Source organism: Myiozetetes cayanensis, unplaced genomic scaffold (genome assembly GCF_022539395.1).
Source record: "Myiozetetes cayanensis isolate MyiCay16 unplaced genomic scaffold, myiCay2020 scf22, whole genome shotgun sequence".
In the NCBI taxonomy this organism is placed as follows: Eukaryota; Metazoa; Chordata; class Aves; order Passeriformes; family Tyrannidae; genus Myiozetetes; species Myiozetetes cayanensis.
This window is the reverse complement of record NW_026087434.1, coordinates 983,866-1,009,174: the sequence shown is the minus strand read 5'-3', so window position 1 is coordinate 1,009,174 and position 25,309 is coordinate 983,866. Positions and strand designations below refer to the sequence as shown.

General features: G+C 64.7%; 2 protein-coding genes across 6 annotated transcripts in view; one reads left to right on the top strand and one right to left on the bottom strand.

Moving 5' to 3' along the window:
• Positions 1 to 1,214: 1,214 nt before the first annotated feature.
• AATK (apoptosis associated tyrosine kinase) lies at positions 1,215 to 22,145 on the top strand. The gene is given in 15 exon segments (XM_050319474.1): positions 1,215 to 1,381; positions 10,883 to 11,016; positions 12,021 to 12,162; positions 12,978 to 13,057; positions 13,172 to 13,290; positions 13,847 to 13,934; positions 14,061 to 14,194; positions 14,902 to 14,986; positions 15,668 to 15,789; positions 15,902 to 16,051; positions 16,133 to 18,581; positions 18,583 to 19,224; positions 19,345 to 19,492; positions 19,643 to 19,879; positions 20,044 to 22,145. Coding segments are annotated over 15 exon segments (4,644 nt in total). The 5' UTR covers positions 1,215 to 1,296; the 3' UTR covers positions 20,073 to 22,145.
• Positions 21,981 to 25,309, bottom strand: part of BAIAP2 (BAR/IMD domain containing adaptor protein 2) — a 40,874-nt gene continuing 37,545 nt past the window's right edge. For all 5 annotated transcript variants that reach the window (XM_050319483.1, XM_050319488.1, XM_050319486.1 and 2 more), the window contains one exon: positions 21,981 to 23,917. In XM_050319483.1, coding sequence (XP_050175440.1) covers positions 23,848 to 23,917 — 70 coding nt within the window. In that variant the 3' untranslated portion in view covers positions 21,981 to 23,847. The remainder of the gene's footprint in view (positions 23,918 to 25,309) is intronic.

The window sequence follows — 25,309 nt, the reverse complement described above, 5'->3', positions numbered from 1 at the left end:
CAGCCGGTAATTTTTCCAGGCCTGTATCTATTTGTGGCAACGTGACATGTGCAGCGTGGTGCTGTTCTGTGCAGGCTTGAAGGCTTGTAAAAAATTGATCGTGTACGCAAAATTTGGCTTTAAAATATTCAAACCAACGGTGGGGATGTGTGAGCCCCGTGCTCAAAGCTGAGCCTGCCGAGGGGTGGGCCAAGGGCTTGGACAGGGGGTCCTGGGAATGGCTTGGGACAGGAAGGGACGGGACTGTCCCACCATGACCCTGGAGGAAAGTCCAGCCTGGGTCCTGGGTGGGTTTGGTGGCTGCAGCTTTGCCAGGCTGGGCTGGGAGCTGCTGGGGGCTGTGTGTGAAGCTGTGGGATGTTCCCCTGCTATGGGAATCGGGAATGTCAGGTTTTGGAGCGTCCCATGTTTCCAGAGCGCACTCCCATGTGCCAGGGCTGTGGTGTCGAGCAGACGAGGCCGAGCTGTGTGGCCCCACATGGGGCAGCCCCACAGCACAAAGGGGACCCCGTGCCATGGGCCTGGCTGGGGGCTGTTGGGGGGCTCCGCTCCCCCCTCAGGATGGGGCTGGGGGGCTGCAGGGTGAGGCTCTGATGGGGTGCTGGGGCAGAGAAGGGAAGCAGGGGATGTGTGTGAGGAGGGGCTGGCTGGGGGTTGAGGGGCTGGCTGGGGTGCAGAGCTGCCTGTTCTGTCCCATGTCCCATCCCTGGTCCTGTCCCATGTCCCATCACTGGTCCCAGGAAGCCAGTGGTGCCTGGGATGGGTCAGCACGGGAGCAGTTCCCTGCCTGGGGGCTCCTGGCCCTGCTCCAGGTGGTCTCATCCCCACTACTGGGGGTCCCAGTCCTGCTGCCGGGGGATTCTATCCCCACTCTGGGGGGTGGCTGCCCCTGCAGTCTCCCAGCCTTGCTTGGGGGGACCTGGCTTTGCTCTCGGGGGGTTTCGGCCCCTCTCCGGGGTGGCGGCTGCCCCCTGCTCCGGGATGGGGTCCCGTCCCGGTTCGGGGGGTCCCCACGGGCTCCCTCCATCCCGGCGGGACCGCGCGGGGGCGGCGGCGGCGCATCCCGGAGGGGAGGACGCGGGTCCCGGTGCGGTCCCGGGGCTGCGGCTCCTCCACCTGCCGCCCCCGCCCGCCCGGTCCCGCTGCTCGGCGGCGGCGCGGCCCTCCCGGGGCACGGGGCGCGGGGCCGCGGGGCCGCCATGGAGGAGGAGCCGCCGCCGCCGCCGCCGCCGCCGCCGTGCCCAGCGCGGGGCCAGCGGCAGCCGGCGGCCGTGGGGCTCCCGCCGCCGCCGAGCCATGGGCCGCTTCCCCGCCGCCGCCGCTGCCATGGCGGCCGCCTTCCTGAGCCCCAGCCTCGCCTTCAGCTCCCACTTCGACCCCGGTAAGTGCCGCAGCCCCGGGACCGCCGGACCCGCACGCCCTGCCCCGCGCCGAGGCTCCCCCGGGCAGCTCCCCGCGGCACCGCGCTCGGCTCGGCTCAGCCCCGCACCGGCTGCCCGCCCGGTGCAGCGGGAAGCGGCATCCCCGCACCGCGAGCCGAGCATCCCCTCGCCCTCATCCCCGCGAATGTCACTGCACGGGCTCCCGACCCGCCGTGCTTGGCCACCGCGGGACACCCCGGTGCGGTGCTGGGACATCGCGGTGCGGCGGTGGCACATCCCGGTGTGGCAGTGGGACATCCCAGTTTGGCGGTGGGACCCCCCGGTGCGGCGGGGCGGTGGGATCGCTGCCGCAGCCGGGCGGCATTTTGTTTCCCGGGCTGGAGCGCGGAGGAATCCGGGGGCTGCGTTGCCTCTGAAGGCATCTCCGGGATTGAAACGGAATAATAACAACAGGGAGGATGGTGATGGTGAGAGGGAGGAAGAGGGAGCTGGGGCTGAGTCCCCACCGCCTGGCACAGCCACCGGCCGGGGAGCCGGGGGGCTGGGGGTGCCCGCCCGGGCTGGAGGGACCGGCGGGGCTCGGGGGGTGCCGGGGCAGGGCAGCGGCGTTTTGGGGAGCAGGCGTTATGTAAGCGCCGTGTTCCGGCCGCGGCGCAGCTGCAGGAAGATGCTGCAGCCGCGGAGCAGCGCGGGGCTGGCGACTGCGGGTGCGTGTTTGGGGCTGCAGCCGCCGCAGCCGCCCCTCACCGCCGCCTCCCGCCCCTCGCAGCCGCCTCGTGTCCCTCCCGGTGCGGGGCCGGCACCGCGCGGGCACCGGGACCCCTCGTGGGAGCGTCCGGCGGACGCTCGGCTCCGGCCCTTTGTTTACCAGCCCGGGATAACGCGTGTCGGGTCCGGCACCGAGCGATGGTGCCGCGGCTCCCGCCGCTCTCGGCGCCTCTTCTGGCACCGTGAAGGTGGCGAAGCGGTGCCCGTGCCGGGCGCGGGGTGCCGGAGGCTCCGGCTATGGGTGCCGGGCTCCCGCATCCTCCGCGCCACCTTCCCGCTCCCTCCGTCCTCCGCTGCTCCCTCTCCCCCGACTGCGCGCGGTCGGAATCCGTGGGGGGATTTGGAAATGAGCCGCATCAGGACTCGCCGAACGGGGACTTTGTCCCCGATCGCTCGTTATTTGTTTCTAAAAACTCGTTATTTGCACCTAAAATGCAGTAGCGGGGGGGGACGGAGCCGATTGCCGAGCTCAGCCCTGGGGGAATTTTGCTCCGGATTTTGGTGAGGCTCCCACTCCTCGTGAATCCTGCCAGCCTGGGGATTCTTGAGGCATTTTTGGTTTAAAAGCCCTTCAGCACGGTTTCCATTGCTACCCATCACGATGCTGCCAGGCCCAGAGCTCGGCGCTGCTGTGCAGCTGCCACCCACCAGCACCGGCAGAGGAATTAAAGGAGGAACAAACCATATTCTGGATTTCATGGCTTTGTGGATTTGCTCTGTGTGGCAGCAGCTCCTGCCTGTGTGGCATTGTGACCGGCTGTGCCAGCCTGGCTCCCTGGGGTGGCTTGTGGCTGGGGCTGGTGAGGAGGAGCAGGAAGGGATTTGTAGGGCACGGTGGCACCGCAGCTGGGACAAGACAGGAGGGGCTTAGGGGCTCTGGTTCTGCAGAGGGGAGCATCTCCTGGTCTCACATTTCCAGGGGGGAATGTGGGAAAGGGACGGTTGGAAGCCACTGCTGCCGGGACTGGGCATAGGTGGCCTGCTGGTGTGGAATGGTGACAGTGGTGTCACCTGGGGCAGAGGTACCACAGGGATGTGCTGACCACAGCTGCCTGTGCTCTGGCCTCACCTGCTGTTTTTGGCTCCCTGTCCGATGCACCCATGTCAGGCTGAGCCAGCTGTGCCAGGGATTTGTTCCCTCCCAGTGCCAGGGGCTCTGGGAAAGGGTCCCAGCCCGGCAGCCTCGTGGTTCCCATCTTGTTTTGCCCATCCGCAGGCCGGGCCTGGAGATGCTCCCGCATGGAGCACCGGAGACACCCGTGGAGCACAACCACCCTGTCAGCGAGAGGCACTGCCATGCTGCCTGCCCCAAACACGTATCCCAGATCTCCTGGGCTTCCCATGGGAATCGAGGGCCCACTCCCTGACCTGGAAGAGCCGTGACCTGCCACAGCCTGGCTGAGCAGACAGAGCCAGGAGGCACCAGGCAGAAGTGCTGGGGGTCAGCCAGGGCTCGAGGAGCTGGGTGGGGATGGGGAATCAAGTCCAAGGGAGGATGAGGGGTCCCCCTAACCCCGTGTTTTTGGACCTGGCTGCTGCCCATCCAGTGTCCCAGGCCTCACATGGACAACAGCCCGGTGAGTGCTGGTGCTCCATGTCCATCACCACCATCTACTCCTGGCATGAGGATGGGAAAGGACCTGGGGAACCATCATGGGAAGGGGGCCATTGCAGCCAGAAGGACCCTGGCAGCCCAAATGGGGGCCAGGCACGCCCCATGCTCCCACCCTGGCACCAACCAGGCTGTTGGCTGCTGGTAATGCTGGGGAAGGACAAGGGGAATGTGGTGTTGGGACTGGACACAGAGGGGGGTTTGGAGGAGCTCCTGGAGGGGAGGTGACAGTGGTGGCAGCACCCTGCCCTGTTTCCTGTCTTGCCACGTGCTTCCCATGGGGGGACAGTGTGTGGGAGGTGCAGGAGGTGCCGTCTGTCTGTCTGGGCTGGTGGGCAGCAGGAGGTGGGCACACAGGTGAATCCCAGTGCCCACAGGGATGCCAGGGGTGGGTAGGCAGAGGTGGGGTGGCATGTGGTGAACCCCCTGTCCCACACAGGGAATGACACTGGCACAGCACAGCAGGGCAGCTGGGCCCCGCTCTGCTCAAAAGGGGGATGGAGCCAGGACCCTGTTCCCCAGGGGTGCTGCTTTGCTCCCCCTTCCCCCCTCCCTCCCTCCTGCCCCACGCACACAGGCAGGCGTGTTCTGGACGGTGTCAACGATCCTGTCAAAACCAATTAGGAGAAATTATTATGCCAGGGTTGAAAGGACCCCGTGCTGCCTGCAGGACCGGGCTGTGACTCACGGGCTCCCTGCCCGGCACTCCCAGCCCTCCCTGGGACACCCTGTGCCAGGGCAGCCCGTGGCTCTGCCTGCCCCCAGCACCGTGTCCTCCCCGCCAGAGCAGGGCTCTGGTGCCCACCCCACCATGCACCTCGGGCCAGACCTTGACACCCTGGTGACACGGGGGGACGTGGGGCAGGAATGGCACTGCCAGCGTGGTGCCCACTGTGGGTTAAGCCAGGGGGTGTCCATCCAGCTGGGGGTCTGTGCTCAGCCGGGGCCCTGCCTGCTCCTGGCTGTCCGTGACCAGGCGACACACGCGTCCCAGGTTCTGTCTCGTTGGTGTGACGCCACCTCCTCCCCACCCTACTGCTTCCCTGGGCTGGAAAATCCCAGGGCCTGGGTCAGAGGGGCACTTGGGCCACTCTGCTGCTGTGGCTCAGCCTGTTCCCACCCTGTACCACACCAGCCCGGCAGGTGTAGAGGTGCTGGGCCCCCCTGCCCGGGACGATGGGATGGAGGGGTGGTGGGATGGAGGGGTGGTGGGATGGAGGGATGGTAGGATGGAGGGGTGGTGGGATGGAGGGGTGGTGGGATGGAGGGGTGGTGGGATGGAGGGGTGGTGGGATGGAGGGTGGTGGGATGGAGGGGTAGTGGGATGGAGGAATGATGGTCTAGCCGTGTGCTGCTACCGCCCCAGGGCTCGGCTTGGCTCCGTCTGCTCTCCTGCCCCAGCAGACACCCTGACACATCCCCAGTGGGAATTTGCTCACGGGGCTGAGCCAGGGGGATCCCACAGGGACACGGCATGGGGCTGGAAGTGACAGGGCTGGCACAGAGAGGAGCTGCTCCGTGCTGAGTCAGCATGCCCACTGGCAGGAAAATAACTCTCCTGTGGGCATTAATCCCCCTGACAGCCCGGGAAGCGCTGCTGGAGTGCGTCGCAACCGTCTTAGGGCAGCCACTGCCATCGTAGCGTTTGCCATGGGCTGCTCCAGGCCCATGAGGGGACATGGAACACCTCGGGATGTCCCAGAGCTGGCACAGTGCTTGTGGTGGAGAGTGGAACCGACCAAGGGACAGTGAGGATGTGGGGCTGGCAGGTTTGGGAGGACTCAGCGCTGGAGGAAGCAGAGCAGGTCAAAGATTTCCTGCAGAGCCACCACCCCACAGCCCAGGCTGAAGGCAGGAGTGTCGGGGGGGTCCCAATCCCTGCCCCTTTCCCCCTGCCAACCACGTCCACGTCCTCGCCGCAGCCTGGTGCCAGCAGCTGGGTTAACACCGCTTGTTTTAATTACTGGAGCGAAGGAAAATTCCAGCGTAGGCAAACACAGTAAGTGGAGCAGCACTGCCCGCCTGGCTGGGCAGGGTACCCATGGGCTCCCAGGCTCCCGTCCCGGCTGTGCCAGGTTGTGCCGCTGCCGGGCCATCACGTTGGCCACCACAGCTCTTCATCTTTCTGAAATACCCGTGTGGTTGTGTGCTCCTCACCTGTGCCCTGTGCCCACCCTCGGCCTTCCCTGCTGCCGTCCCTATGGCAAAGGGATTTTCCAGGCTCCCCAGTCTGTGTGTACCTGCGCCTGTGGGTGCTTTGGGCACCACGGACCGGCTGAGAGCAGGGGGGTGGCAGGGCAGCTGGTGCCGAGCATCCTCCTGCTCTCTGTGGTGCCAGGGGCTGGGCCAGCGGGATCTGGGCTGGGCCAGCTTTTCAGGGCTGCAGTGGGGGCAGAGCCAGACCCCTTGCCCAGGTTCCTGCCTGCCCCACGGAGCACCCCCTGCCCGCTCGCCCCTGGGCCCTGCTCCTCCAGGGCCCCGCTCTGGAGCCGGGGCTCTGGTTTCATAACACACTGAGCATTTTGGATATAAATAGGCTGCCCCGCTCGCGCTGCCACTCCTGCTGTTACGTAAACGCTGCTGTGCCGGCTCTGGAGCCTCGGCATGGCCGGTGCCACGCACTGCCAGCAGTGGGACCGCGGTGCCATGAGCCCGGCACCGCTCCCGGCATGGCACTGCCCCCAGCACCGCTCCTGGCACGGCGTTCCCGGGGGTCCATGGAGGGATCCCTACCTGGGGCCCTGCCAGGAGAGGGCTGGATGCTGCCCCCAGGCACCAGGGGCTGAGGTCACTCCCTGTCCCTTGGTGTGATGCCACCAGAACACGCCTGGCTGGGGTGGGATGGGCCTCACCACCCCGACTCAGAGCTCATTTAAAACATCAAGCACAAGAATTTGGTTTAAATAGTCAATTCAATCTTGCTTTGCTTGTCTTTTGTATTATTCTTTTTTTTTTATTACAATATATCATTATAACTCTAATATTCCGTGTCCCGAATGGACAATATAATTATACATAAAAATACAATATATATAATTCTATATATAATTCTGTGTATAATTCCATATATAATACTAATACCATATACAATAATAGTATGTTATTATTACGATATATTATTATAATATATAGCATTATTAGAATTACATTATAATACTTATATTATCATTATGATAATTATATTATTATTTTCCCTGGAAATGGAGGGAGTTGGCGGTTCCTGGCTCTGCATCAGGGCTTGCTTTGATGGAGGAACTTGATTTTTTGTCCCTAATCAGGCTGACACGCGTGGTGTGTGCGCAGCAACGCTGGGGCTTGGCCTTTCCCTTGCACAGTCCTTGTTTTTATTTCATTGCCTCAGAAAATGATGGATGATTTTAGTTTATTTTCCATCTATTCATGGTTTTTTGCTGCTGTTTCAGCCCAAGATGGTAAAACCAGAAATAAGGGGCTGAATCAATCCTTTTGGTTAAATAAGCCACATTAGAAGACAGAGAAGGAGAAGGGATTAGTGAGGCGTGCCTGGCGTTCACAATTAACTGATCTGTTAATCACTGGAGCGGCTGCTCCAGTGGTGGGAGAAGGTCTCTGGGGATGGGGATAAAGGGTGCTGCTCTCTGAACCCCCTTTTGGTGAGGGGATGCCTGAATCCAATTGTATCTGGGTGGAGGATGCTCTGGGTACCCCTGGGAAGGATGCCCGGATCCCGTGGCACCAGGGGGTAGCACCAGCCCCAACCCTGCTCCGTGGGCTGCTCCCGTGGCAGGGGGGATGGGGGCTCAGGGGTGCAGCCCAGGGGGCCGTGCCGGTGCCTCAGTTTCCCGGGAGCTGCCCCCGCCGGGCACAGCCGTGTGCTCGCACGCTAAATGGCAGCGGATGGTTTCGTGCCGCCTGGATGCGTGTGGGTGAGCAGAGCGCGCGTCCTGCGGGCTGTGAAATTGCTTCCCTGGAAGCTGCCCATGGACACGGGGATTAACGTGATGCCAGGGCTGTGCCTGCATCAGGGAATGAAGAACCTGTGGCTGGAGGGGCTAAGGGGCATGGGTGTTTGATCCTGCCCAAATCCCATCCGAATCCTACCCCAATCCTGCCCTGCTCCCTGCCCCAATCCTGCCCTAGTCTTGTGTTGCTCCCTGCCTGAATCCTGCTCTTCTCCCTGCCCAAATCCAGCCTCTTCTAGGTGGGCGGTGCTGCCCTAGGCTGGGATCCACGGTGGACGAGAGGACGGCGGGGGTGGGGGGTGTGCGGACCATGCTCCCAAGGTACCGGAGCATCCGTCAGCTGCTGGGTGACCCTACGAGCCCGCACCCCACCAGGGCAGCCCCCCTGTGCCCCAGGGCAGCTGGGAATCACCAGTGGGGAAAATGATGCATCGAGGGGCCACGCGGGAGCGGGGCGGGGGGCGTCTCGGTGTCCTGCGCCCCGTGCCCGCAGCTCTCCGTGCCGTGCCGGCTCGGGCAGCGCCGGCCGTGCCCGAGGGGTGTGCAGGGGCCGCGGCGGGGCCGGGAGCGCTGCGGGAGCCCCGGCTCGGCCCTTCCGCACACGTCAGCCGCACTCGCCGCCCGCGCCCGCCGGGGAGCCGAGCGGCCGCAGCATCGCCCCGCCGGCCGCCGGAGCCAGCGGGGCACGGCCGGGCGGCCGCAGCCGCCCCGGGAACGTGAGTCAGCACACGGGCACGGCCCTGCTCCGGGCAGCGCCGGCGGGACCGGGACCGGGACCTCACCGGGACCCTCCGGCCTCTTTCCATCCCTGCCCGGACCCGGCGGTGGGGGCTGCGACCTGCGCTGGGTGGGCGATGCAACAGGCTGGTGGTGGTGGGGGCAGCAGCGTGGGCTGGGCTGTGCCAGCTGCAGGGTGGCATCTGTGGGGTGGGAGGGCAGCCTGTTCTCATTGTCTCTCACTGCATCCCATTGCACCCCTCTGCACCCCACTGCATCCCATTGCACCCCACTTCATTCCACTACATCCCTCTGCACCCCACTGCATTCCACTACACCCCACTGCATTCTGCTGCACCCCACTGCATTTCACTGCATCCCATTTCATACTGGTACGTCCCACTGCACCCCGTTGCACCCCACTATACACCACTCCATTGCATCCCAATGCATCCCCCTGCATCCAGCACCCCCTTCCCCCTCTGCTCCCGTTTGCCAGGGCTGGCTGTGAGGCTGGGACAGGTGCTCCTGGGGCTGGAGCTGTGGCCTCACTGCTGCCACCAGCCCCCCAGCTGTCCTCACCTGCTGGGCTGAGGTGAGGTGGGTGATCCCTGACCTGGCAGCTGCCCAGACACACCGGCCCCGCTGCCGGGGGTCACTGGGTGCTGGGTGGTCCTGGGTGCTGGGGCTGCGAGTGATGCAGCAGTTCTGGGGGATGCACTGAGCTCACCATTCTCAGCCTGACCTCTGTGGCAAGGCCAAGTGCCAAGGCCATGAGAGGGCATGGCATTGGTGCATCCCTGTTCCTGCTGGGAAAGTGGAAGGCAGGGCCTGAGGATGTGAGGCACGATGCGATGGGGGCCCTGCCGTCTCTGGAGAGCCTTGGGGTGCTTCATGCTGCACACAGCCAGCCCTGTGCCCTGGTGCTTCCTTGTACCCTGATGCCTGCCATGTCCTGGTGCCCCCTGCACCCTGGTGCTCCAGCAGCTGCCACTGCAGGTGCATCTGACCTGGTTTTGGGATGGTCTCTGAGATGACGCCGCATTTCCCATCACCGCACCCAGCGCTGGTGCTGTGGGTACAGGGAGAGCGGCTGGATGGTGGCAGTGGGTCATGGCAGTTGGTGGTGCCCAGTCTGGGCTGATCACTGCTCCCAGGTAGCTGGTTGTTCAGGTGAGGAAACTGAGACAGGACGAGCCGTGTCTCGCTGGCCCGCTGGCTCATTTGGGAAGCTCTGGTTCCCAAACTGAGGGGTGGCTCAGCTGACGGTCCTCTCAGAGAGGCTCCTGTCCCTGTGCTCTGCTCCCTGTCGCCGTTCAAAGGCTCTTTTCAGTGAGTCATTTTCTCTTTTGCTGTCCCACTATCCAGGGAAAATGGTGACGTTGGCGGTACAAAGTGTGTTCACCATGGAAACCAGCTGGAAGGGGGGGCACGCCGCCCCCCGCTCCTCCCAGGTTCGGCTTTGCATCCCGAGCCTCAGAAGATGGCTCTGGAGCTCCTTCCACACTCCTTGTCATGGCTGAGCTGTGCCAAGGCCTGTGGGGCCATGTGCCTGCTCACTGCCTAGCTGTGAGCCAGGGTGCCCATGTCTGTGCCGTGCGGTGCCAGGGAGCAGCCGGGCACTGCCAGTGCCCACCGGGGCAGCAGGACCTTCCCCAGCCCCCCGGTGCCCTTCAGGTGCTGGTCTCAAGGACACTTGGGAGTTGGTGGCAGTCCTGGCATGGGACAGTGTTGTCAGAGCACAGGGACAGGGATGTTCCCTGGTCCATGTGCTGGAGCCACGAGTGTGCCACGAGTGTTCCCGAGGGGCTTGGCACAGGCTCGGTGACCCAGGGAGGGCCTGCAGTGCCGGTGGGGGTCTGTGTGGGGGGCACAGCTGAGCACAGGGGCACCTGCCCCAGGCCCCAGCCCTGTTGTCCCTCAGGAGGGCACTGTGCTGAGTGCTGCAGGGCTGGGGGGGTCCCCGATGACCAACTCTGCTGGCAGCACTGCGACCTTCCGGCTGCCTCCCACCACAACGGCGCTGGTTGTTCAGGCAGGCCCTGGCTGGAATAGTAATGTGGCAGCTGCAGCTGGCAGTGAGGCCTGCTGGGGATGGCAGCTGGGACATGGCCACCACCACTGCCACCATGGCCACCGTGCCCCCTGCCACCCCGAGCGACACGGCACCGGCTGGAGTGGGGTGGTGGGTGCTGGGATTTGGGGCGTGCCGGTGGCCAGAGGATGCGGTGCCCAGCCGGAGCAGCCCTGTCCCATCCCTGTGCCTGGTGTGGGGCTCATGGAACCAAATTCCTGTCTTTCCAGCTCCCACAGCTGCAGCGCCTGACCAGCCCTGGGATGTGACTGTGCTGTAGCCAAACCCCCTTGATGAACCCCCAGATCCCATGACCCCCACCCAAGCATAGCCTGACCCCTCCCTGGTGCCCCCAGCCCCCTGCCCTGACCCCCTCGTGTCCCCACAGACGGCACCCCCCTTAGCGAGCTCTCCTGGTCCTCCTCGCTGGCCGTCGTGGCTGTTTCCTTCTCGGGGCTCTTCACCTTCATCTTCCTCATGTTGGCCTGTCTGTGCTGCAAGAAGGGGGACATCGGCTTCAAGGTGAGCTGGGGGGTCCCCAGGTTCCACAGGAAGGGATGGAGGTGTTCAGTGGTTCACAGTGCAGGATCCCCTGCCCCAGCACCAGGGCTGGGTGTGTCCTGGTTCAGGAGAGCAGTGCTCAAAGAGGGGGTTCAGACCCTCACTGCGTGCCAGGGGCTGTGGGACTCAGCATCCCTTGGGGTCGTATCCTGACTCATCCAGGATCCCAGCTCCACAGAGCATGGATATGTGGGGTTCAGCATCACTGAGGGATTGTAGCTTGACCCATCCGGGATCCCAGCTCCACAGAGCGTGGTTGCTGTGGGGTTCAGGATCACTGGGGGTCATATCCTGACCCATCCGTGCTCCCGGCTCTGCACAGGGCCAGGCCACGCCACGGTTAAGGCCCCGGCGGTCCCACCCGCACGCCCCCGAGGGTGGGAGGCACCCTGACCTCACAGGCACAGAATGTGCCGAGAAAACGCTTTTTCCCTAATTGCTGGGATTTTTGTGGAGGCTTGAGGCGCCCGCGGCGGGAGGGGGTCAGGCTGGGGGGGACACGCTGGGTGTTGTGTAACGTCCCACACCTCGCCGGGCCGGGGGGACAGTGACCCCCGCGGCCCCCGCGCTGGGGATAAAGGAGCGCGGCCGGGCCGGTGTCCGGCGGGACACGGCGCATGGCACGCGGCGGCACATGGCACACGGCGCGGTGCCGGCGGTGTCGGCAGCGCCATGAGGCAGAGCTGGGCAGGGCGAGATGCTCACCGTCACCTACCTGCTCGCCCGGGCGGCCTTCGGGGGCCGGGGTGTGCCGGGGTGGCACCGCCAGGTACTGGGGTGGGTGGTGGGGACGGGGTGCCATCCCCGTGGAGGGGGCAGGGTTGTCTGCCTGGAGGGTGGGATTTGAGGGTCCCCATGCCTGGGGGTGTGGGGCAGAGGGGTGTGTGTGGCACTGCTGGCAGTGGGGACAGTTGGGGTCAGTTGTCTCTGCTCGGTGTGTCCCCCCTGCCATCACCCTGGAGCAGGAGTTTGAGAACGCCGAGGGGGATGACTACGTGACGGAGCTGTCGGCCCAGGGCTCGCCTGCCCCCCAGCATGGCCCCGAGGTGTATGTGCTGCCCCTCACCAAGGTGTCCCTGCCCATGGCCAAGCAGCCAGGGCGCTCAGGTAAGCTGAGAGGGGGCAGGACCCCTGAGAGCTGTAGCAGGGGGGTCCTGCATCACAGAGCAGCAGAGTGAGCTGGGGATGGTGGGTCTGCCCTGCTGAGGAGGGACAACTCCAGAGAGCCCTGAGCAGGGGACAGGCAGCCGAGGTCCCTGGGGAGCGCTGCAAGGATTCCCCGGTGCAAAGGTCCCTTGTCCTTGTCCCCAACCCTGTGCATGTCCCACCCTGGCAGGATGGGATGGGGGACAGACACTCCAAATGGTGGCACCCGCAAGCCCTGGTCCTGTGTAAACAAGCCCATGAGTGGGAGAGGAATGTGGGGGGTGCTTGGCTGTGCCCCCTCCCACCCTGTGTCATTCCCCACCCAAAGAATGGCTGTGGTGGGGGGGGGCCAGCGAGGGCCAACAATGGTCCCATTGCTGCCTGCCCTTGGCATGGGCACCCGAGGGGCAGGACTGTGCTGGGGGGGCTGGGAAGGGGCTAAATGCCAGTGCTGTGCCGGGCTCGGCTCCGCCTGCCCTGCGGAGGAGAAGGGGCAGGGATCCAGCGCTGCTGCCACCCGCTTTGGGGACACCGGTACCCCATGTCTCACCCCTGTGGGAGGATTCCTGGAGAGGAAGATGCCTGGGATGCAGGGTGCCAGGGGATGGATTCTCCGGAGCATCCCAGCGTGGCAGAGGGCCTGGCACCGGGTGACGCGGTGGGGACAGCAGGGCTTGGCCGGGACTGGTGGGGGTTGGCAGGGGTCAGGGGGACACCGGGAAGGGGGGACGCATGGTCAGAGGGACACGCGGGCAGCTGGGTGTGCTCTGTTACAGTGCAGCTCCTCAAGTCGGCGGACCTGGGGCGGCAGAGCCTCCTGTACCTGAAGGAGATCGGGCATGGCTGGTTCGGCAAGGTGAGCCCAGGGGCAGGGACCCCCCGACACCCCACCCCGGTGGGACGCGGGGCCCCGGCTGTGCCAGGCGGGTTCAGGGTGTGGATGGAGGGACGAGCCTGTCCCTCGCCCCAGGTGTTCCTGGGGGAAGTGAACTCGGGCATCAGCAGCACCCAGGTGGTGGTGAAGGAGCTGAAGGCGAGTGCCAGCGTGCAGGACCAGATGCAGTTCCTGGAGGAAGCGCAGCCCTACAGGTACTTCTGGGGTCACTCCGTGGTTCTGGGAGTGGGGATGCTCTGGGATGGTGGCAGGTCCCCTCTATGGCACCTTTGGCTGCCAGGCAGAGCTGTGGCTGTCCCATGGAGGTGCCAGCTGAACTCTCCAGCAGCTCAGCTCCGTCCCAGCCCGTCTGCCCAGGGCTCATTGCAGCAGGGCTGGGGCTGTGCGGAGCCACTGGCCATGGCGAGGGGCAGTGGTGAGGTCATGGGCAGAGTGGGGGCCGAGGGGGGGCACGGGGCTGCTCCTGCTTGGGCACAGCTGAACAAACGTCCCTTTGTGGTGCGCCCGGGGCGCTGGGACATGCTGGTACCCGCTCCGGCACTCCCGGCAGCCCCCGCGCCCACCCCGGTGCAGGCAGGGTGACGGTTCCCAGGGGGCTCCTGCCGTCCCCTCGCCCCAGCCCACGCACGGCAGTGGTTCCGGGGGAGTTGCCACTGTCACCCCAAGCACAGCCAGGGCAGTGGGGTGCTGGGAGCAGCCCCCAACCCTCTGGCACAGTGCCCATGTGCCCCCCTTGCTCTGCCCGCACAGAGCCCTCCAGCACACCAACCTGCTGCAGTGCCTGGCCCAGTGTGCCGAGGTCACCCCGTACCTGCTGGTGATGGAGTTCTGCCCACTGGTGAGTCCGTGTGCCCCCCATGCCCCCTGTGCCCCGTCCCACTGCCCGTGGTGCCCCCATGGGTGCCGAGCACGGCACAGCCCCCGTGGCTGAGCCCACAGATGGTGACAGTGGCACTGCCCTCAGGGTGACCTGAAGGGGTACCTGCGGAGCTGCCGGGGGGCCGAGGCCATGACCCCAGACCTGCTGACCCTGCAGAGGATGGCGTGTGAGGTGGCCTGTGGCGTCCTGCACCTGCACAGGAACAACTACATCCACAGGTAGGCTGGCCTGCCTGCTGCTCTGGGGGGCAGGGGGAAATTAGGAGTCTGGATATTGGCGGTTCCCAGGACACCAGCATTCCTGCCCCACTGCTGCTCCTCCTGCCCAACAATATCCTGGTGCTGAGTGAGTTGCAGACGGAGACTCCAGCATCAGTGATTTTGTTGAGGAGGGGGCGTGCTGCCATCGGGGGCCACCGGAGTGTCCCCACTTGAGCCCGGCTCTGCAGGTGGGTCCCCATGAGGGTGCCCAAGCTGTGGTGGGGGGATGTGGGGTCCCCAACTGTGCTGGAGGGGGACTCCCCTGGGGGCAGCCCAGCTTTGTGGGGCCCTGGCGCAGCGGGGGTCTCGCGTGCACCCCGTCTGTGTGACCCGCCCCGGGGCTGCAGCAGCCACCCAGGAGCCCAGCCCTGTGCCGGGGCTCACGTTGCCCAGGAACACCCGCTTTCTGCTTGGCTCGGCGCGTGACGGATGGACGGACGGACAGCGGCGCAGCTGGGGCTGCGCAGGCATTCCTGCTGTGCACTGGCTGCCGCGTTATCGGCACGCCCGGCGCTGGGCACAGGGGCACAGGGACGGGGCTCTGCCGCCGCTCAGCCATCCCGCTGCCCCCGAGGGGTCCCTGGTGGGTGCCCCCCGACCCCTTGGTGGTGGTGGGTGTCCCCCGACCCCCCGGCAGCGGTGACAGCTCCGGGTTTGCTCGGCAGCGACCTGGCCCTGCGGAACTGCCTCCTCACCGCCGACCTCACCGTCAAGATCGGGGACTACGGGCTCTCGCACTGCAAGTACAAAGTAAGGCTGGTTGGAGGGAGGAGGGGGCTGGGGGCTGCGCACCGGGACCCCTGGGGCACCCACACGTACACCCACCCTGGCACATACCATGCTGAGCCTTCCCCGCCCCACACCCGCACACATTCCTGCTCCCCAGCAGTGCTGGGGCACTCCCTGGGTTTTCTGGAGTGCAAGAGGGTGCAGACCACCCTGTGAGGGACTCTCAGTTCCCCCCAGTTTGTCCCCCTGAGCATTAAGGGTGTTTTTTTCCCTCCCCCAGCACCCTGGCCCCCTGCCCAGGAGGGTGCCATGCAGCCTGGGCTCTCCAGTGCTGCCTGGGCTGGCCCGGACGTGCCCCTCTGCCAGGAACAGGTCCCTGCAGGCAGCTGCCAGCATGGCCTGGGGTTGTCCCCCTGTCCACATGTCTGTCTGTCTTCTCTGGGCTGCCCATGGCTCCTGGCAGAGCTGGAATCGCTGGGCAGGGGGGTTGGAGGAGCTCAGAGGGGGAGCAGGGAGAGGGGGGAGGAGGGGCAGTTGGTGCCAGGAGGAGCAAAGGGCAGGCTGGGGGCTAGAGCTGGGGACTGGGGACGTGGGGGGCAGTGCTGGGGCGGAGGGCAGGGAGTGGCGGGTGCCGCGGCATGGCCGGTCCCTGACGCCCTGGATTGACGTTCTCTTCTCGTACTGACCCTGCACACTTGGCAGGACGACTACTTCGTGACGGCCGACCAGCTGTGGGTGCCGCTGCGCTGGATCGCGCCCGAGCTCATCGACGAGGTGCACGGCAATCTGCTCGTGGTGGACCAGACCAAGGCCAGCAACGTCTGGTGAGCGGGCCTGGGGGGGCGGGGGGCTGCAGGGCTGGGTTGTTTTTGGGGTAGCTGGCCAGTAGGGGGGTGGGGGTCTCCCTGCACCCCCAGCATCCCACCGTGCCCGCAGGTCGCTGGGTGTCACCATCTGGGAGCTGTTTGAGCTGGGCAGCCAACCCTATGACCACTACTCGGACCGACAAGTGCTGGCCTATGCCATCAAGGAGCAGCAGCTGAAGCTGCCCAAGCCGCAGCTGAAGCTCTCGCTGTCGGAGCGCTGGTGAGGAGCCCGTCCTGCCCCCTGCCCTGCTCCACCCCGTGGTGGGCGGGGGGCCAGGCTGACCCTGGCCCCTCACCACAGGTACGAGGTGATGCAGTTCTGCTGGCTGCAGCCTGAGCAGCGCCCGACAGCGGAGGAGGTGCACCTGCTGCTGTCCTACCTGTGTGCCAAGGGGGCCACGGAGGCCGAGGAGGACTTCGAGAAGCGCTGGAACTCCATGAAGCCCAACGGCAGTGCCGGTGGCAGCCACCACGGTCCCGAGCTCTCCTCCTTCCCACTGCTGGAGCAGTTCTCAGCCGACGGCTTCCCCTCGGACGGGGACGACATCCTCACCGTCATGGAGACCAGCCACGGCCTCAACTTCGAGTACAAGTGGGAGCACACCAAGACCGAGCACTTCCAGGCCCCCCTGGGGTCCCTGAGCCCCACCAGCGCCGCCCGCTACCACGACCTCTACTACCCTGCCACGACAGCGGGGCTCAGCCTGGGGGTCTCCCCCTCCTGCTACGAGTGCAAGGCCGGGGGCTGCCCTGGGGTGCCGGTGCCTGGCGTGGTGCCCATCCTGGGTGCCCACAGCCCCTCTCTGGGCAGCGAGTACTACATCCGCATCGAGGGCCCCGGGGAGGGCAGCGCCGAGCTGGACTATGCCATGTGCACCTACAGCCCGGCGGGCGAGCGGGGGCCCCTGCGCCCCCCGTCCTGCTGGAGAGCCCAGGGTGGCCGGAGCAGTGGCGCCTACGACTCTGACGGCAGCCCCACCGTGTCCCTCAGCATGGAGCCGCTGCTGGGCCACGCGCCGGCGGGAGAGCCCTCCTGGGAGTGCGCCGAGTACTACCCCTACCCCTGCCCCGGGCAGGAGCCGCGGGGCTACGAGCCATCCCCCAGCCAGGGGGCCGAGGGGTACCTGCTGGAGGAGGAGCCCCCCCAGCCAGCCAGCCAGGACTGGCCCGTCCCCAGCTTCCAGCCCAGCATGTTCACGGACCCGCTGGGCGTCTCACCTTCAGGGAACTGCACCTACAGCCCCCGGAGGTACGGGGGGACACCAGGGCAGAGCACGGCCCCACCGGACTGTGTGGCACTGGAGCTGGGTGAGGAGAGCCCCCCGAGTGTCCCCCACCTGCCGAGTGCCAGCCCCCCGCCTCAGCGCCATCCCTGGGCCTCCAACAGCTCCTCCAACAACAACATCGGCAGCGGCAGCCCCCGTGAGCCCCCGGCCGGCGACAGCTGGTGCTACCGCCGCATGATCACCTTCCGCGGGCTCATGGCCAAGCCGCTGGGCACGGTGCCACGCGGCCAGCCCCAGCTCGGGGGGTCCCCACCGGGACACGACTTCCGCTGCCCGCGGCAGGATCAGCCCCCCGCCATGGCCGGCGGCTCCTCCTCCCCGTGCCGCTCGCCCTCCCCGCGGCTCCAGGCCTGGCACGGCCGTGACTCATCACCCTGCGGCCGCGCACAGGCAGTCACGCTGGCGGGCAGCCCCGCCACACCGTGGGGCCCCGCCGCGGCCCCGACACCTGCGCCAGGGGCCCCTCGAGATGCCCACCCAGATGAGAGTGCGGTGGGGGGCAGCCCTGCCTGCAGCCCCCTGCCCCATGCCGCTGGGGGACCGGGGGAGGCCACCCCCATGGCTGGCACCACCACCCCAAACCCTGGCCTGCCCGTTGAGCCTGGCACAGACAGTGCCCAGCCCACGGCAGAGCCCACTGAGGCACCCACACCGATGCCCACAGAGGCCATGGCTGAGAGTGGCGCCTGTGTCACCAGTGACACCGACCGGACACCGGACAAGACCTTCTCCAGCGGCAGCTTCCTCAGCGTGGACGAAGGCAGCGATGAGGACACGGCAGAGCTGACCTCCGGCGTCTTCACCGACTTCTCTGCGGACTACACGGAGCGGACGGAGGCGGCCCCAGCGCTCAGGTCCCTGCAGAAGCAGGTGGGGACACCGGACTCGCTGGAGTCACTGGACATCCCCTCCACGGCCAGTTCCTGCGAGGTGCTCAGCCCCGGTGCCTTTGTGCCCTCTGGCCAAGCCCGCGCCCTGGACAGCGGCTACGACACCGAGAACAACGAGTCCCCTGAGTTTGTCCTCAAGGAGCCCCACGATCCCCGAGAGCCGGAGGCCTTCAGCCAGCTGGCAAAGCCGCCCCCGGGGCTGCCAGGGGCCGAGGGCGAGGGTCCAACCCCTGAAACGCGGCTGCCCAGCGGCCTGGGGGCTGAGCTGCACAGCCTGGCCGAGAAGAGCCCCTACCGTGACTCTGCCTACTTCTCCGACTGCGACGCCGAGGCTGAGCGCGGCCCCAAGGACGAGGGGGACAGTGATGGATCCCACACCCCAGAAGCAGAGGAGGGTCCCCGCTCCCCTGAGCAGGACGTGGGGCGAGGGGAGGACCCGCTGCACCCGCCAGGGGCACCCGGCAGCCCCCCAGCAGCACCTGGTGTCGCGGTGGCGGTGCCTGGGCCAGTGGCGCGGGTTCTGGAGGGGGACTGGGAGGGGGCTGAGGACAGGAGCACACCGGCCAGCCCCACCAGAGCAGGCACCTGGCACCGAGCAGTGCCCCGCTGGCACGGGGCTGGTGCCGGGCAGCCCCCCACGCCCCGACACAGACATCTGCCCCCCGGGCTCTGTGACCCCCAAGACTTTCCTCTTGACCCCGGTGCCCGCGAGCCCTGGGGAGCCACTGACCATCGGAGGGGCCCAGGTGCCTGACGGTGTCCCTGGACTTGGAGGAACCGTGGCAGGGGATAAACAGACTGTGCCCCCCATGCTGGGGCCTGGGGATCTGCGGCTGCCCCCGGAGGCGACAGGGGTGGGCGATGCGCCGGGGGGTCCCAGCACGCTGCTGCCCAGGGCTGAGCCAGCCCCGGGCCTCTCCCCGCTCCCGTTGGCCCCTGAGCGCCGCGAGGAGCCGGAGGAGGAGGATGAGGACACAGAGGACAGCGACGAGTCGGACGAGGAGCTGCGCTGCTACAACATCCAGGAGCAGAGCGAGGAGAGCGAGGAGGAGCCGGCGGCCGTGCCCATCGTGGTGGCCGAGAGCCAGAGCGGCCGGAACCTGCGCAGCCTCCTCAAGATGCCCAGCCTGCTCTCCGAGTCCTTCTGCGAGGACCTGGAGCGCAAGAAGAAGGCTGTCTCCTTCTATGATGATGTGACCATCTACCTCTTCGACCAGGTGGGTGCCCTGTGGGGGCGGTGCCAGGTGCTGGTCATGGTCCCACAGCATTTTGGTGGTGGGAGCCATCCCCAGCTGTGCCTCCACTGAGGTTTCTTCTTGCTATTTCTCCATCCTCAGGAAAGCCCCACACGGGAGCTGGCTGAGCAGGGTTTCCCAGAGTCCCCCCTGCCTTCGGGGCAGCCCCCTGCGAGTGGCAGCCCCCCCAGCCCCACAGACAGGCTCGGAGCCTCGGACGACTCCTCAGATGGCAATGCCTCAGAAGAGAGTAAGAAACCAGGGGATTGTGGGGCTGGTGCTTATGGGGTGATGGGGGGCAGCAATTGTGGGATGATGGGGGAGCAGTTATGGGGTGGTGGGGAGCAGTGGTTATGGTGGGACCCCGTGACGGGCTTAGCCCCCTCCCTCCCTATCGCAGGCGGTGGCTTCGAGTGGGACGATGACTTCCCGCTGATGCCGGTGAAGCCGTCCCTCGTGTCCTCGCTGCCGGGGACGCCGGCAGAGCCCCCCGCGGCCGTGCCCACCCTGCCCGCCCTGGTGCCAGCACAGAAACAGGTGCTGCCCATCCAGTTCTCCCGGTTCACGGTCTCGCCTGCCCCGGTGTCCCGATTCTCCATCACCCATGTCTCTGACTCAGACATGGACTCCATAGGAGGTGAGTCCCCCCCCTGTGAGTGACCAGGACCCCTATCCCTGCCAATGACACTGTGAGCCACGGGACACCCTGGCCTTGTGCCCCGCGGGACGGTCACCCCTGCGAAGGGCCGGGTGTCCCACGGAGGGCAGGGCCCTCTCACGGCCCCTCTCTGCTCGTTGCAGGCAGCAGCGAGGACGGTGACCGGGAGTGAGCCCGCGGGGACGCAGCCGGCATCGCCCCGGCACCGGGGAGGCGCAGGACGGCGGGGCCAGGCACGGGGGCCGCCCGTGGGCTCCCAGGCCCTGCTCTGGATTTTTTAGGCAGATTTTCTCGGAAGGAACTCGTTTGCTGCTGCGAGTGGGAGTGGGGCCGTGCCCCCCGCGGGGCCAGGCGGTGGGTGACGGTGACGGCCGTGTGTGTGTGTGCGGTGGCTGTGTGCGTGCGTGCAAAATACACACTTATATATATATATATACATATATATATATAAATTATAGCGTTTAAAGGGTAGTGCCCTGACCTTGCTAACATTTGCGGAGTGTACCCCCCAAGTGAAGTCCCCCCACTTGGCTTCCTGCCCATGCGTGCTCCCCGAGGTGGTGTTTGTCCCCACCCCTCCTGTGCTGTCCCCTCCCCATGCCGTGCGCTTGGTCTTGCACCTTGTGGCAGCTTGGCTGCCCCAGGGCTGCCCCACAGCCACCCTACAGCTGCCCCACAGATACCCCACGGCCACCCCACAACATTCCCGAGTGAGGAGCCACTGGCTGCTGCCACTGTTGATGTCACTCCCTGTGCCAGGGGTGCCACTGTCTCTCCAGAGTGAGCACCATGGTTTTTGGGGCTTGGTGGGGCTCCCCTCCCTTGGTTTTCGGGGAGCAGTCCCAGTAGGGGGATCCTGAGGGCTGGTGGAACCGTTGCCCACCGTGGCAGGGAACGACACGTGGAGGGCTGGTTAGGGGGGGAACATTCTCCCCCAGGACCTGCCAACCTGACTATTTTTGTATTTAAACAAAAGGATTAAAAAAACCCCACCCCAAACCCACCCCAGAACCAAAACTCGCTGTTGACTGACCCCACATTGATGCGATTTTAAGTTATTGCTGCCAAAGAGACGTATCGAGTCGGGGGGAGGGGGGCAGGGGGTGCTCGCGGTTCTTTGTTACATTTTTTTTATTTTATTTGGTTTCTTTGTTATTTTTTTTTTTTAATTCATTCGAGGCTTAGGATAATTGTGCAATTGCAGCTTCCGGAAGGAAATAGAAGTAAGCGGAGCTGAACGAAACCTTGAAATCAGGGCTGGTTCCTTTTGGGGTCTATAGACCAAACCCTGAGGTGAGAAATGTCCCCTCTGAGCGCCCCCCGCCCCATGTCCTGGCTCCTGGCACCCCGTGTGGGGCACACGGATGTCCTCATGCACAGACCCCAGGTGGGGTGGGGCTGGTGCCAGGGGTTCTGCTCCATGCCGTGGGATGATCCCTCCATCCTGGGCTGGGCACATCTCTGGCATCAGGACCCTGTGGGATGAGCCCATCCCCAGCCTGGCACTGTGATGCCACTCGGGTTCCAGCCAGGTGTTGCCATGCTTACCCACCCTCCTCCCACCCATCCAGCATGTTTCAGCCCACCCTGGAGCTGCATCCCAGCTGGAGCCCCCTCAGTGCTCAGAAGGCTGTTGAGGGGGTGAGGGGTCCCAGGGGACCCCAACTTCAGCCCCAGGGTGGCTGTACCCCCCATTGCTGGTTCCTCCCCACCACTGAGCAATTAATGCTTTATTTAAGTGTTTTATTTAAGTCCCTACGTGGCCTGTAACCCCTCCCCCCTCGATCCTCTCAAGCTCTTCCCTTACCCATCGCAACTGGGGGGCCACCCCCTGCACTGACCCGGGGTGCTGCACCCATGGGTGCTGCCCATGCAGGAGTGGGATGCTCCTGGGATTCCCTTCCCGCAGCATCCACCCTGCTGCCCCCCTACCTCCCCTTCTCTGCACACCACCAGCACCATGGGTGCTCACCCCCCAACCCCCTTGCACCCAGGGGTGCTGGTCCAACCCCCCACCCCACCCTGGGTTTGGTCTATGGCGCCGCAGGTCCCGGCTCCGGAGGGTGGATGAGGACAGAGCTGTGGCTTGGGTAACTTTTTTAATAGAAAGGCTCTTCTTACATGGTCTATTTTCTCAATACGGGTCATAATTGCTGTATTTTTTATCAGTGCTGATTTCCATACAGCTCCCAGCATGTGTGTCGAATCTCATCGGGCCAATAATAAAGTTTTTAAAATATCTTAAGCCGTTTCCTGCCCCGATCATTGCCCGGCACGCAGGATGGAGTCAGCTCGGGATGGACCTGGGGCCAGGCCGCGCCTCTGGCCAGGGAAAACGCTGCAGGAGGGAGGGGTGTGAGGGATGTAATTGCTCATAAATTACTTTTTCTCATAAAAAATTATTTCAGGTTACATCTTGCAGGTGCCACCGAGCCAGGAGGTGCGGCGAGGCCCCCGGGGGCTGGTTGGAGCCGGGGTGGCTGCTCAGGGGTCCCGGGGGGGCAGCCCCTGGCACAGGGGTGGAAGAGGACAACGCTGTGGCCGAGGGGACCCCAGACCTGTCCCCACCCCGGGCTGTGACCACCAGCCCTCTCCCACCCACTGCACCGAGCGCCAGTGGAGCCCTTCCCCTCACCCCTGCCCCGTGTGGTCCCCACCCATCTGCTCCAGCCCTGGGAGAAGAGGAGGCACAGGAGAGGGAGACGAGGCACATCATGGAGCAGGGAACCCTCGTGTACAGCTGGAGCCTGGAGAGAAACTGTTTTCCTGCAGTGGAGCTGGAAAACCCGTCGGAGGGGACGTGGGAGAGATGAACCACCACATCCCGCTGGGACCCAGCCCCGCGCTGGGACCGCTCCGTGCCCGGCCGAGTGCCCACTGCCCAGACTGTGGTGACCAGGACGTGCTGCACTAGTGATTGGGGAGTGCAAGATGAGAAATACAACGGAAAAAGCAAAAACTCTGTTCGGCATCAACCGCTCACCCACGGGAGGCACAATTCCTGCCTGGAAACCCCCTTCCCCCTGTTTTTGGAGCAAGAACAAGACTCCTGTGTTGGCTCCCCGGAACTGCAGAAGGGCCCAGGAGCCACCTCACTCGTGGGCACTCCCAGCAATAAGCTTAGCAAGTGTGTGTATATATATATTTATATATATTTATCTCTATCTATCTCTCTCTCTCATGCAGCCCTAGGAATAGAGGAAGAGCAAACAGCCAAGCAAGAGGTCTGGAGGGAGCTCCTGTCCGTGGGGGCAGGGCCCCCCAACCGCCCCAGGCACCCCAAGGCTTCCACACCGCCCTCGCTCCACAAGTGGTTTCTTCTAGCTTATATTTTACAGCAGTACCGTAATTCCCTACAATATCCCGAGCCCTGGCGCTGCAGGAGCTCTGGGACCAGAGCTGGCCCCGTCCCAGCAGGGGCTGCAGTGCCAGCACGCTGGGTCTGGTGGGAGCCTGGGAGCTGCCTACAGCTCCCACCTTCCCTTGGCTCGCACGGGGTATCCGTGCTATCCCACCTTTCCTAGGGGTCCTCCTGTCTGGGCAGGGGAGAGCAGGGGGACCGTGTCCCCTCTGCCGTTGCCACCCCACCGGAGCACTGTGAGCCCCTGGAGCCCCTTCTCCAGCTGAGCCCATTTTCCCACCCATGGCAAACTGCTGCTCAGCCTGGGAACCATCCCACCCCAGGACATGCTGCCACCACGCTCCTTAGTGCAGGCAGAGGACAGGTGACACGACAGTGGTGTGACCCTCTGCCACCAAGGGGGACAAGCTGGGTCTAGAGAAGAGAGAACTAGGGCACTAGCTTGAGCCTTTGGCTTTCAAAGCAGCAGGATTAAATAAATTCCGCCTAAAAATGAAGTCCTGGGAAGCCGGACATGCAGTGGCGAGGATGAGGAGGATGAGGATGAGGAGGTGGCGAGTGCCACGCGGGCGCCAGCGCTCCCGGATCAGCTGATGAGCGGAGCCGAGCGGTCGTTCGTCACTGTTGGCTTCAGCTGGACGTTGGCAAAGGGGTTTCTGCGGAGGAAGAGGAAGGAAGAGTTAACGGGGGGACGGTGGCAGCAGGGCTGGTGAGGACAGGGCACCGGCACAGTGAGCGGGCACTGGCGAGACCCCAGGATAGCAGCTTTGGGGTTAAACTGGAAAGGCTCTGCCCTGTGGAGCCCCCAGCTGAGCTGCCCCCACTCCTCAGCTCCTCTCCCAGCTAAAGCCCTGGCAGGTGTCAGAGATGAGCCAGGGGCAGCTGCATGTGGGATGTTCTCCTACCTCACTTCATCAGCCTAAAGCAGAAAATACCACAGATGCTACAGATGGGAGCACCACGAGATCACCTGGCTCTGCACTGCACAGCTCCAGGTTACGGCCTGACCTCCCAGCCAAGGGCAGAGCTGGCAGCTCCCTGCCTTGTGCTGCCTCTGGAGAAGTTAATATCCAAGAGTGGGGGAGATAAAGAACACCTGGATGGATTTGGCAGAGCCAAGAGACCAAGCCCAGCCCAGCCAGCCTGACCTGGGGTTTCACCTACCTGGGATGTCCCCCACACTGTCCTGTCACTTGGCCACCATCACTTGGCCAGGACAGGGTACAGGGGCTGCCTTGGCATGGGAAGCATCCTTACCCCACATCAAGAGGTCTCCTCTGTGCTCTCCCAGCAGGAGTTAAAATTCCCCCGAGGTGTGAACAGCTCTGGGGGTTCCACTGCCTGTCAGGGGTGCCTGGGGTCATTGGGTCCAAACCTGCACTGGGCAGGGAGCCATCAAGCAGCTCCCTACCCATCCTGTGGCCCCACAGCCTCCTTGTCTCACCTGCCCAGTGCCCCCCAGCCCTCCCCAGGGAGCCACACAATCCCTCTCCTTTCCCCAGTGGGAGCTATGGCCATGGCCCACCACTCCATGGGTCGCACAGCTGGGCCACTGGCCAGTCCCCTATCATGGACGTGGGGGCAGGTAAAGTGCTGTGGTTACCATCTGCAACTGGACTGAACAGCTTTGGGATGTCCCCAGCCACCTCCCAGAGCAGAAGGAAGAGCCTGGGACCCCCAACCCCCTGGGACGAGCACTCACTGTCTGCCCCAGGCCCCCTCCCTGCCACCCCTCCCCTCTCCACGTGCACTTTTTCTCTGCTTAAAAGATAAATGGCTTTTGCTTAAAAATAGGGTAATTAATTTCCCACCTAATTAATGCAGATGCTTAGCTCACTTTCCCCCCCAGGATGCCAAAATAGATTCTCAGGACTGGAGGGAGAGGAAAAGTTGCTTTGATGAGTCACCCGGGGCTCTCATTTAACTATTTCTGTGCTGGCAGAGAAGAGCCATTGGGGTGGAGCGTGCAACTCCAGGGAATCCAGCTCATGGATCAAAGAGAAACGGGAAAGGGGCTCTCCAGGCTCTGCAGTACCAGCGAGGTGGGT